At 39.1% G+C, this 13,088-nt stretch overlaps 1 protein-coding gene across 8 annotated transcripts in view; it reads left to right on the forward strand.

Moving 5' to 3' along the window:
* Positions 1–9,711: 9,711 nt before the first annotated feature.
* ebf2 (EBF transcription factor 2) overlaps positions 9,712–13,088 on the forward strand; it is a 35,126-nt gene continuing 31,749 nt past the window's right edge. For all 8 annotated transcript variants that reach the window (XM_036526414.1, XM_036526411.1, XM_036526417.1 and 5 more), the window contains exon 1: positions 9,712–9,866. In XM_036526414.1, coding sequence (XP_036382307.1) covers positions 9,733–9,866 — 134 coding nt within the window. In that variant the 5' untranslated portion in view covers positions 9,712–9,732. The remainder of the gene's footprint in view (positions 9,867–13,088) is intronic.

Consider the following 13,088-nt stretch of genomic DNA (forward strand, 5'->3'; position numbering starts at 1 on the left):
TCCTAGCGATTTTATTTCTCTGTAGCGGGTGAGGCAAAACCAAACAAACATACTGAGAATATTAAAATAACAGGAGATCTTCAACTAACATGCACAAGCAAGAAAAACACGCTTGTGTGAAAATATATGCAGGGTACGACCTGGGACCTATGGCAACAAAAAGTGTTATAGGTACATCCAATAAGTTTTCCAAGTAAGTTCCACAGGGTTTCATGTAGAGGAAAATAAGAGGAAAGTAGAAAAAGGAAGAAGAAACTTGATCAAAATGGCTTGTTTTCAGCTTTTCTGGTTTGAAAGCCTAAGTATAGGTGACATTCATCCATCCTATCAATGACACGTGACTTGAAAGAGCAAACCCTGTCTTTCACTCATTTGCAACACCACCACATTTTGACACACTCACAAAGAGATTACATGACTCTTGGTGCACAGGGTCATAGAGCTAACTGTGAAAAGGCTTATTAAGGTTGGTTTCTCTGTTGAATGTAGTGAAAAGCCATGACTGATAGTCAGGTCAGCATCTTCATCAGGAGACAGTCGGGTGAGTTCTGTAGTGGGTTGGTGGGACACAATTCACAGTGTTCAATTGTGAATTGAAAATGCTTGATACATATTGTAAAACATAAGTTTTTAGTTAGTGTACTGGTAGATGATTGGCACAAGCTATTACATATTAGGTATATACTATTTGAAAGCAACGATTCTGGTCTGCTCCAAGATTCTTGAAATCAAATCATAAGGTTTTAAAGTGTTCATACAATTGGCAGTGGTCATCATATGGAAGTGTCGCACTCCTAATGTAATACAGTTGCTTTACCACGTGGTGGCGCAAGGACTCTATTTAACAGAATCAAATATTTGTATAACAATGGTTGACAATCTTTAAGTTCTCTCCAGTAGTGTGTTATTACTATTACTATTATTGTTATTATTATTATTATTATTATTATTATTATTATTATTATGATTATTATGCGCTGTTAGGAAGGGAAACACAACGACAGTCTAATTAGGAAACAAAAGCATAATAACAAAAGCGTAATATGTCATTCTGCTAGAAATAAGTCAATCAGCAATGGAATAGGGGAACGCCTGCAGTGTAGTGCAATGTAGTTTGATAAGTTAAATTGACAGAGAGCATGGAAGTTAATATGTCTTTATAATGCACGATGAAATAATTTTACGTGAACTGCACTAGCAAAGTGTAGCCTAATACCAAAATGTAATGTTTGACATGCTGCACCTTCCACACTTCTATCTTATTTTAATAACTATAACATTATAAATTATAATATTGTAGAGATAGTTCACAATTCTTTTCTCTTCTTTTCACACTCCACCGCCCTTAAAGATGTTGCTTTTATTTGTATAACTTTATTTACTTATTACTCAATTTCTTTGCTTGCCTTGACAATGGTAAGTACTCAGACGATATATAGGCCTACGTACTGTATATAAAGACGGTAATTTATCTCCCGAGATTGCGAGAACGTGTCTACTGCACACGTTTATGTGGTCGATAAAGGGGCTGTCTGGACACCAGAAAGGATGTGACTTCTTGGTTTGATGTTGCTTCCACATTTTTCCCCACACACAAATACTTGCAGAGGTCTTACAGTTTGAAAATGTCACGAACAGTGGGCACTTATTTCACCTAATTGTATTCGGGCAATGTAGTCATTCATATGATTTCCATTCACACTGTATAAGCTAACTGAAGACAGGATAATTATGTTTCGTTTAGATGCAAAGCGCTGAGGACAGTTAGTTATGATATCATGTAGCTGGAACAACAAGTCCATATTAATAAGCCAATTAGTAAATATGCATCACATTTTTTTATTTCCATTTCCGAGTGGCATGTTACTCGTATAACGGACTTACTTTTATCACAATACATTTGATAAATATGCTGCATTGTAGGCCTAATACATAACTTTTTAAAATGGTAATGAATTCTAAACTGAATCAACTCACTCAAGAAAAATGCATAATTGTTGGTTTGTTCAGTGTTTGCTGACACTATTTCAGCTGCTCTATGAGTTTAAAACTTTTAAAGGAGATTTTTTTACTCAAGTATTACAAAAGCTTTTACATAAATTCACTTTCAGTTGCTTGATGAAAATGCGTTTTTTGCCATTTTGTAATATTGCATATGTATGTTATTTATTTGGTAACTATCATCATGATGTTGAATAAATTTTAAAATGTCTCATTTTGATGAATTTTAAAATGTCTAAAATGATTGAATTAAGTTCGTCTATCCAAATTTTTTGACATGAAGATTGTAATTGCTTGCTAATGCGTAATGTGTACACAAAACGATTTTGTTCATTTCGTAACGGAAACCTCAGAGTAAGAGTAATAATTTAAAATAAGTAAAATGAGTGGGAGTAAAATAAGATTAGTCTTTCAGAGGTAAAAACCTGAAATCGCAGTGCAATTGCGGTTGGCAGTTCTCTCCGGGGACTCTCCTGCCCTACTTTAATAAGTAAACAAATAAATGAGAGTAATACCGCGCGATCGATACAGACGTGGTGGGCTATTTTGGCCCGTTGTTCTCTCTCGAGGAAAGAAGGGGAAGGGAACCAGCTGCCGCGTCTTTGGCCATGCTCCGTACAGCCTCCGTGACCCTCGAAGACCCGCCGCCGCCGTCAGAAAGCGGTGCTGGTACTCCCGAGGGAAGGGAGGGAATGTGGGAGGGGGTTAGCGGCACACGATACCCCATTGTTCGTCTTGGCAGTCGGTGATCCCCAGCACCCTCCCCCCATTAACACAAGATGACCGTCGTCTCGGGTTTAATTGATTAGAAAGCTCTTTCTCTCGCGCAGGGTGGTTTAACTAATCCCCGCTCCTTTCCTGGTCTGTGCCTGGAAAACAGTTTCAAGATAAGAAGTGAACAATCAAAGATTTCCCATCTTTATCAGTATATATATATATACATTTTAGTTTTGTTTAATTGGTTATAACTTTTTTCCATACCTGTCATTGAAAGTAAATTGTGGTTGATCCCATCAGTAGCATAGTTTTTATGTTAGACCTCAGTAATCACTTTACCGCTTCCATGGTAGTAAGCTTCCACAAACACATGGTATTTAAAAATATTGTGCCATCCATGTCACGCCTATTTGTCACAGGCATGTTCCACTGCTACCTCAGACTCTACCTCTGTTGCTCTTCTTCATCCAATGCTTATAAGTCATTTGACATTGGACTGGTCACCATGGCATCCGCAGATGCAGGTGCTGGGCTAATTTGTTATGTTGATTAGCAGCAGATTTTGTCTGGTGTTATTTAACAAGACAGGGATGGACTGCATCCTTGCTTTCTGATCTCTCCAATGTACAAATCAGTGCTTATCATCAATTCCGACAAAGCAGAATATTGCTCTAAAGGAAATTTTGCAGGTCTATACACAGAAACACCTTTCCAGCATCATTATGAATATTTAACGAGTTGGACAGTTAATGAATGAATGGGCTGCATATAAAAAGGTGATCTAGTGCAATAAGTCTCATATTGGTGACAAGTTTTTTCAGACAATATTTAAAATTCTAAACAATATGATGAATAGCAATGGTCATAAAAAGTGTGAGAGTACACTAAGTACTTTCCTCATTCCTAGAACTTCCAAGAAAACAGGGTGGCTACAAGTTCCATGGATGCTAAACAAGGTACTGTTGATCACTCTATGACAATGATGTTTGGGCACAATTTGGGAAGAACCTAAATTACGTACAATGTGAAGAACTAGACCCTGATCCGGTTTGCACTAGTGCGCCCTCAGGGGGTGCATTTGCTACATAATCTGGAAGTATGCAATCTTGTTTCATCAGTGGGCAGAAATCAGCCGCGATGTTGGGATCATGCATGGTGTGACGGGTTTTAGAAGAGATGATCTGCATGAGCACACTCTACAGGCATCATCAGGAGGCCCTGTTCCCAGCAGCAGAGGGCACTGGAGGAGCGTGGCCAATTGCTTGGAACGCTGCAGGAGACCAATGGTGTTCGTACTGTACTGGAGGATGCTGTAAAACATGCTGTGACCAATGTAAAGATCTGGGACTCTAGCTGGAGGAGAATGTACCACTGTTGGGTATGAGCCAGACTTATCAAGACTGAATACATTGCCTCCCTGCTGGCACGGTGGTTATGAGGAGCTCCTCTTGGAGCACCAGGCCAGGCTGCAGCAGGTGGAGGAGAGCTGGAGAGGAGTCTGGATTCCCAGCTAAGTGAGACCCTGCAGGTGGGACAGTCTGCACTACATGTCCACAGATCCAAGAATCAGGCAGTTCAGCTGTATGCTGTTTTGAAGCGGGAGATGTTCAGTACTCTGCCCCAGGAGAGAGAAGTTCATGCTCTGGACGTCAGTGCATAAATATGCTTCAGAGATGGAACGCCTCAAAGCACAAGTGACTGAGATGGAACAGAAAAGCGGCACTCCCTTCTATGCCTGACTATGGCCAGGAGGAATCTGAGCCAAGGGAAGTCGACCACTGAGATACCAAAGACAGAGCTAGTAGTTCAGACCAACTCCGAAATTCTACTCTAACAACACAAACTCTGATGGCTGCTGGAGGCAGGGAAACCACCCATCAGGCATATATAGCCAAGGCCAAGCGCATGCTGACAACCAGTAAAGAACTCCTGGAGGGTGAGAAAAACGGGACAGCCAAGTACAAGCATGCCTGCCGACAGGCAGAAAGGCCTGGCCTGGAGCAAATAAAATAGCTGGAGGCCACCACAGTTATCAATGGGACCTCGTTGGATGAGAGACTGAGCAGAATGGGTGAGCAGATAAAGGCTCTAAAGCAGGACTACTGTGTTAAGGTCACAGCAAAACTAAGAATAAGGGAAACCTAAAGAGTCAGGGTAATGGAGGGGGGCAGCCTGAGGGACACAACTGACTGCAGCTATGAGCTTGAGGATTTTTTTTGTGCAATTACTGGCAAATATTGGCTGGACCGTTTGGATTATACAAGCATGCGTGACATTAGTCACCATTTTCCCAGTGCAGCATACATTATATACACCAATAGGAAAAAGGAGTTTAATGTGACATACTCATGAACACTAGCAGTTATGTGACATTCAAAGGTCATCGTACCAGATACACCTGGGCATCCCCAGTGAGTAGCATGAGGCATCATTTTTGTTGCCTGACAGGGTATTGTTTGCTTATTTTTTGCTCAAACACACTAGAACTCTACATAAGGCGCAGAGAAAACCTCACGTTGTAAATACATTTGCCTCTTAAGCTCAGTGCTACACATAGACGGATGAACAGCCATGGATGAATTTCAGTCCTTCATGCCATACGTCCTGGGAGAGTTGCTACAGAGGGAAAAAGCAACAGGGAAACAGTACAATAAATATTGTGCATTTGGGCAGAAACTCTGACTCTTATTTCACATGCTGACACATCAGGCTCATCCAAAACCCAGCAGCACCTATTATAGCACCTAGAGTTAGTTTGTTGTTAAAAAAAATGCTGTCCTGCTGTAAAGTTATTGGCAAAATATTACCTTTTTCCATATTTTTCATGTCTATGTCTGGGCAGAAGGAAAGACCTTCCACAATATTATTGGGTCCAGCTGGGTTCATCTTTGGAATTTTCTTATGTCAAATTGATGTGTGACTAAAATCACTCCGCTGACCACTTGCTTTAGCATGATCACTGACTTGGGTGTACTTAGTGATAGCAACGCCAGTGTCATGCTCTTTGTCCTCTAAAAGAAAGCAATAGCTTGCAGTAGTCACACTGGCAATCTAATTCCACTTATGGTTCTGCAGGAACTATTTCTTACAGCGATGTAGGGTGATTGAGTAACCACAATATCACCTTGTGATAGAAATCTGTTCTTATTCCCCTTGTATGAGATGCCAAGCAAAGATAGGCCAAAGCTATGGTCATCAACACTCTCTCAGTACTGTAAGTGTTCCACAAACAAAACTGACTATTTGCCAAAAAATGATAATGTTAACCTGTTGGATCTGTTGAAAGTGTTGCTTGAAGTATAGGACCTTCTTTCTTCTGTTCACAAATAATTTGTCAATTGATAACTGACAAATTGGCTATATTATTAAGCTTATACTACATGAATTTTAAACTAATTAATGCGATGGAAGTTGCTCTTTCCTATAGACAAGTACCAAATGCTTCTTCAACATTATGTGATCAGTTATTTTTGAGTTTCTGAACAACAGAGATGTTGTAGGTGTTGCTCTAGTCACTGTGAAGACACTATGCAGGTCCAGAGTTTTGACCAGGTGAATCGAATTAGGCCTCGTATAATGCCATACATGTCTGCAAGTTAAATGCATTCTCAAAAGAAATGAATAGTTCAATAAAATAAGCATGGCATAATAGCTGAATTAAGCATTCATAGTATATTCTACATGACACATGGCACACTTCTTATCATCTGTCATGTCCAACCTTGCCAACAGTGTCAGAAGACATTGGGACATATCTCACCTCGACTACAGTTTGTCATATCTGTCCTGTGACACTTGACGATGTTTCATTCATTTCCACATAAAATATGTTCTGATCTGATAAATTATGTCATTTACAATGCCCAAGTATCATTAATGCTTAATGTAGCTATTATGCTTATGTAGGCTGTATGAATGCTTTATGAAGCTGCACATAATGTAAAATGCTACTGTTGTATGCCCTTAAGTTTATAAACTGTAATATATCATATTGAGAAGAACTGGAGTAATGTTGATTGGAGAAATAGTTATATTGACAATTCACCAGACTTATTTCCGATATGAGGACTTCTGATTTATTGTGAAACTGTTGGTAACTTCAACAGAGAAAAAGAATAACTGGAATTCCATAAGTAATTTTTGCAATCAATCTTTGGATGGATGAAGCTGATTGGGTGATGGAGGTGGGAGGGGTTGAGTGCATTGGGGTGGTGTTGGTGAATGCTCTTCACTTTTGGTCTTTGCTTCTAACATCTGTAGCTATTTAACGATTTGGGGGTTTAGCAAAAGTGTCAGTCAAACGACTAGAGGTTGTGGGGGGGTTGAATGGTAGTGCGGAGCAGGGAGGGGGGAAATTGAGTGGCAGGGATTCCGCGAGACTGTCCCTGTAATTGGGGGAACAGCTGACTCGGTCGCGCGCTGGCAGATGGTCGGTGAAGGGCGGGGGTCTGAGGGGGAGATTTGCATTCATTGTTCAGGCGCTCGAGGTCTGTCCAGAGACAATAACCTCAGTAAGAACCAAGAGAAGATGAAAAACTTTCCTTTTCAAAAAAGGAGAGGGCGAGAGAAAGAAAGAAACGGAAATTAATGCAAAAAAGTTAGTGGAGAAATAAATACAAGGCCTTTGTCATGCCCCTGTCTGCCGCATTCGTGCACGCAGCTGCTTATCTTCTTGGGTTTGGCTGTAATTAAGTCTTGAAACTTGTCATTTCGTGTGTATAATCTCCATATAAGATTCCAACTTTGGGGCATATGGCCACTATTCACAGCATATATGGACTTTTCAGACAACTTTCAACGGGGATTCTTGGCCGGCAACGGCCAGTGTGTTGTATGACAAGAGGCTTGTATGTTAGCCAAATGAGATAAATTTGAACTGTCTTGACGAAAAGAGTGACTTCTGTCAGAGTAAAACGACTCGAACATGGACTGTACCAACTCTTTTCATGTTTGTTGTTATTCTTATGACAGCAAGGTGGTCGTCTCTTGAATTTTAAGTTTGGCGACTTTTTGTTGAATTGAGTGTCCTGTCGGCTGCCCTGTATCGGCACTACACAGACGCAGAAGACTTGCAAAAGTGATAGCCTTGTATTAGCCTACTAAATAAGTGACAATGTGTAAGTTTAGAAAACACGATTTAAATGTATAAGGATGCTGTACTAACGGTAGTATTTAGAAGTGTAGATGTAGCCTAATCTGTTGGGAGCCAACGTTAATTCTGTGACTATTGTATATTAGTTTTTTAAAAAAACGCTGCTGGAATCGTCGCGCCTTATCACGTTGCACTTTTTCCACACGTCTTAAACGGTCTAAGGTATTACGTCTCATTAAGGCTCAGTCCTAAATCTGTATGCGTTTAGGATTTGTAACATATTGCCTGTTGTTTTAATAGCGCGACCGTGGCAGTGAAGATTAATTGGCTAACGGGGCTACCATTGTTTGACCTGAAACTGATATCTTTTGAGCCGAATCAGGGCTTTCACTTTGTATTGTTAACCAAAAACAGGACCGTGGACTAACGGTGTAAGTGGATCTGTGAATAAGTGTCTGCCGGGAGCTCGTACGAGTATAGGCTACCTCGAGCAACTGATTTCTGGTCACGATCAGAACCACTGTCAGCTGCAACATCCTCCACCATTCAGCGTTTGCTGTCTTAACCCGCCTCTCATCTTGTTTATAATCAACTAGAAATCTCTCTAAGATTTACCAGGGAAAACACTTCCTACCCAATTCTAATCATCAAACAGTGTAATATGGGCTTGTAAAAATGTGAATATTTATTGAAATAAATCAGTGATGAGCTCAAGGTAATATCTTTCTTTGATTCTTTAGAATTATCAATAGATGAGCTTAACAATGAACAACAGTAAAAACGGGCGTTTGTTCTATGCTTGGTTATTTTTAGTAATTGAAATACAATAATTGTCTCAAAGTTACAAAAGAAAAACTAGATAGTTACTTTTCAGGCTGCAGTTTTATAATATTTTCAAAAATAATATGTCGTTAGCGTTTGACATTCAACATTGATGACATTTCTTTTAACATGTGCAAAATATATCATACCAATTTGCAAAATTCTGTAAATAGTGTCCGGCATTCAATGTTACAAATGTATATCAAATAAGTAGTAAAAAAGTGCTACATCTGTCCTTCAACTTCCAATCTGCTTCTACAAGTTGGGGAATCGCCCATAGCCTACCCATAACTGTATCATATCGAAGTACACAGTATGTATTACTGACAGAAAAGTTTGGATCCAGGACATAGCGATTGGCTACAGCTGGAGACGAAACCTGCGAAAAAGTCTTGCTGGCTTTGGATTTTAAACCAATCAGAAGACGTTTGTGGATGATCAGTGCCGAATACGGCTCTCAGCCCCGCCTTCCCATCCAGTACGGGGTAAGTAACTCATTCATGATCTAAGATCTTGAAGCATCATTGCGAGCAGTTCGTCCATGCATTTGTGTAAAGGGTTTTCTCCATCAGTCCGTTCGATCCAGGACCAGAAGGCACATCGATTTGTCACTCGCTGTAGCATCGTTGTATGGATGTGTATGTGTGTAACACCGATAGTTTGAACGAGTGAGTATCTCTAGGAGTGCTTGCGCGCGTGTGTGCTTTTTTCAGACGTGTGCATGAATGTATGTGTGTACATATGAATGTATGTCCTCGCAGAAACAGGTGATCCTTGTTAACACTCGAACCAACGTTTGGACGCATTCCTATCTTTCGTTTGAACGATGATTGCGCCCCAAAGGAAGATAAATCTATTGCGTACTCTTTTGCTTCAAGGAAACTTTTGAACACAAAGAGAAGAAAATTATTGATTCTGGACAGCTCTAGACTTGAGTACTTCGAGTTGCCTCTACTCGTTATTGTATAGAGAAATACCATCACCACCGAACTTTTTGGATCCACACTTATATCAGCATTTTTTCCAGATTCCGGTTTTGCTTGAACTCATTCATAATATTCTCAAGCGACTCATCTGCATCATTTTATGGTAAGTTTTAAATGTTCGGGATTGAAGAGCCACTGATCAGAGAAGTGAACGGAATTAAAGAAAATCCTCTTGGAGCGGAGATGGAGTCGGTCCGGTCCTGGGTTCGGAATGTCGGAGTTGTGGATGCGAACGTAGCGGCGCAAAGGTAATGTACACGTTCCTGTTCTGCGTTACCTACAGTAGATGTTTTGCAGTGCAATGCGCATGTGTTCGCGATGCATCTGTTTTTTAATGTAATATGTAAATTTCGGAATACATGAACTGGCTTTTAAGATGTCAGTGCAATGACTAAAATCAATCCATACTTTACATCCAGACACATTTAATTCTTTGGGAGTAATATTGAAACATTAAAATGTTATTCTGTGAAAAAATATTATTTATTTCTTTGTCGCATTATGTATTTCATACGTTTCTTGTCTAATAGTCCCCAGATATATTTATATAATTCTTCAACAGATATGTAATGGTGTTATTATGTCTCTTGTAAGTATGTGTCTAGTTATGTCTGAAATGATTTTTATCTAAACATGGAACAACTTACTCACGATGCACATATTTAGTGTCTGTTGATTGTAATTATCCCCCCTAAGTACTCAAAATTGTTCAACCTGTCCAATTTTGACCTATGAGTTGTTATGGTCTGGCAAATAAAATGCCTTTGTCCGTTTTGTTTGTAACTTGTAAATCTAAATTTTGCAATTTTAAGTATTCTCTGCAATGTAAGTGAGCACAATTTAAATGTAGGTCCCAGGAGAGTTATTGTTATAAGAGTTATTGTCCGAATCAACACCAGTGGCGCAAGTGACATGACCAAAATATATTTACCAACGCAGCTACTGTATTTAACCACTCCAAAACAGTGAAATCTACAGTGCTTCGCCATACTTCATAGCTATATGTGCCACTAAAATCATTTCTAATACGTACTTACAGAACAATAACTTTTTAGAAGCAGCGCTGAAATGAAAACGCAACAGGTCACAGTCTGTGGCTCTGGCAATAAAGTTGACATTCTGAAAATAAATAAAGCAGCGAGCGGCCCGTGCTTTGTGAACGCCGACCGCGCGGCGTGTCCGAGCCGCGCGTTGTCAATAGCGGGAGGTGCCCGTGTCACGAGCCACATAAAAGGATAAACCAAAACATAACAATAAAACAAAACCGCGTTCTGTCACGCAAGGACTGGTCGGAATAATATTATCTTTAGAAGGAATCAAGCGGCTTGCCTCCTGCATGCATGCGGGACGAGCATGCAAATGTCGCTTTAATTTGCTGTCTATAGGATGTATAAAATCTGTCGCTCTGTTTCGAATTTTACAAAAATTTCAGTCAGTCGCCCTCCACTGCTGTTACACAGCTTCTGATTAATTTAGTGTGAAGTTACCGAACAGTTATATAATTTAGCTTAACAGTAGGTTAATTTAGATGATAACAGAAATATGGTATGTGCCGTGTGTTGTATACGTCACAATTAATGTATGGCTTCAATACTCGGCTAGAGAATACATGTAAATTAAGATATTAATTTAAATACCAAGCCACCTCAAGTTTAACACATTTTGCGCTGCATAAAAGTTAGATTTTAATAGGTTATGTGAAACACATTTGTGTAGTCATGTAATGTAAGGGACTTTGCTTGTAAGTGATTTTGCGAGAGAAATTGGCCATCTGTAGTGTAGAATTTTAAGCCGTGCAACAAAAAAAAAGTAAGATCATGTTTAGACTGGAGAAAATTTAGATAAGATTCATCGCTTCGTGAGTTAAAACAACTGAATATTTTAATTTTATCAGTTTCCTTAGAATATTTACAATAATACCATTGTTAGGGACTCGTGCGCAGTTATGAAAATATATTATCTACTTTGCTTTTCGTTATGTTTTGTTTGCAACATGACCATCTCGGATGCGACAGTCTGTGTTTAGATCATTTAGAATTATATGGTAAATTACTGGAAACATGTTTGTTTTCAGTAATATATTTGATTGGTAAAACGTGTGTATTTTATCTCGAGATGGTTTCTTTGGAGGTCTGTCTCCTGCACCAGACACGTTCCTAGAAAATGACTGGAAGTCTACCAGTATTATGCTGCGTTAGCAGCTGTAAAATTAAAAATGCATTCATCATTTTGCAGGACGAAATGAACTTTATCGATACACACAGGCATGGTCAAAGTCTTTATTCGTTTTCTCCAAAAACAAAAATTGAAAACTAAGCTGACCAACTCACTGTAGCGTAGACACTCGGAATAAAAGGTACACTAACTTGTTAATTACCTAAAATATACGATTTATGTCTATACTTATTTGTAGTTAGAAATACTGCAGCAAACTGTTCTTTTGATTGTTCAGTCAGTGCACAATTTTAATCGCAACCCTTTATGCCATCACTGAATTAAAATTTTAACTCTTTTAAAGGTAATGCGTAACTGTAACCAGATAAGAACTGACCACATGTCTTTGTGCACGAATGACCCGGCTATAAAACTAATAATAATATTGTACGTTTACAAAACATTAGATGGTAAAAGTTAAACTGCACTACCTCCCTCCATAATATTTAGCCTGAAACATTCTATACCGTCAAAAATGTATCAAATCACCTTCACGATAATAGAATTGAATGAGACTAAGATTGATAATGTTGACCAATTGAGCAAGGTGACACATACGTGCTAACATTGGCCAGTCAAGCCCCATATACATAAATTTCTGCCACAATATGTGTTATCTTAGGCGTTAACTGAGAAACGCCTAAAAAGTAAAATGAAATATCCACACTTGCAGTTGTGCACGTGTGTTAGTGAGAGAGAGAGAGCGGATAAACAGCTTGATATTGACAAAACGAGCAGTACCACGAGCCCGCTACAGGGGTGGTCTCTTTCTCATTTTACGCTTCCAAACTCCTGTTACAATAGCCAGCATTCTCGATCAGTGTCATTTTATATGTACAGCGCTGCCAACGCCTAGATTAAAGCTCTGTCTTGAAGACTTTTTTTGAACTTTTAAGTAATTAGTGACGTTTCAAACATAGCTCGGTACCTTTTAAAACAGTATGCCTCACTTGTAAATAGGAACCACTCATAGTATAGTTTCTGATAATTGTCAAAAGAGGTTATAATGATTAGGTTTAAAAACCTATGTCTCTTACATTAACAGAGATACAGCTTCCAGTGCGACTTTAATTCACAACTGATAGTGGAAAAAAAGTACAAGACGACTTTTCAACAGTCCGGACTTGCATTAATTACAATTAAAAGAATAATATTTTAAACCATACTTAATTATTTATTTTTTAACACCCAGTAAAGGTTTTAAATACCTGTGTGAGTGAGAGTGTGAAACATGAAAAATGTTTCCAACAGCCCAC

The sequence above is a fragment of the Megalops cyprinoides genome, chromosome 4 (assembly GCF_013368585.1).
Source record: "Megalops cyprinoides isolate fMegCyp1 chromosome 4, fMegCyp1.pri, whole genome shotgun sequence".
Classification (NCBI taxonomy): domain Eukaryota; kingdom Metazoa; phylum Chordata; class Actinopteri; order Elopiformes; family Megalopidae; genus Megalops; species Megalops cyprinoides.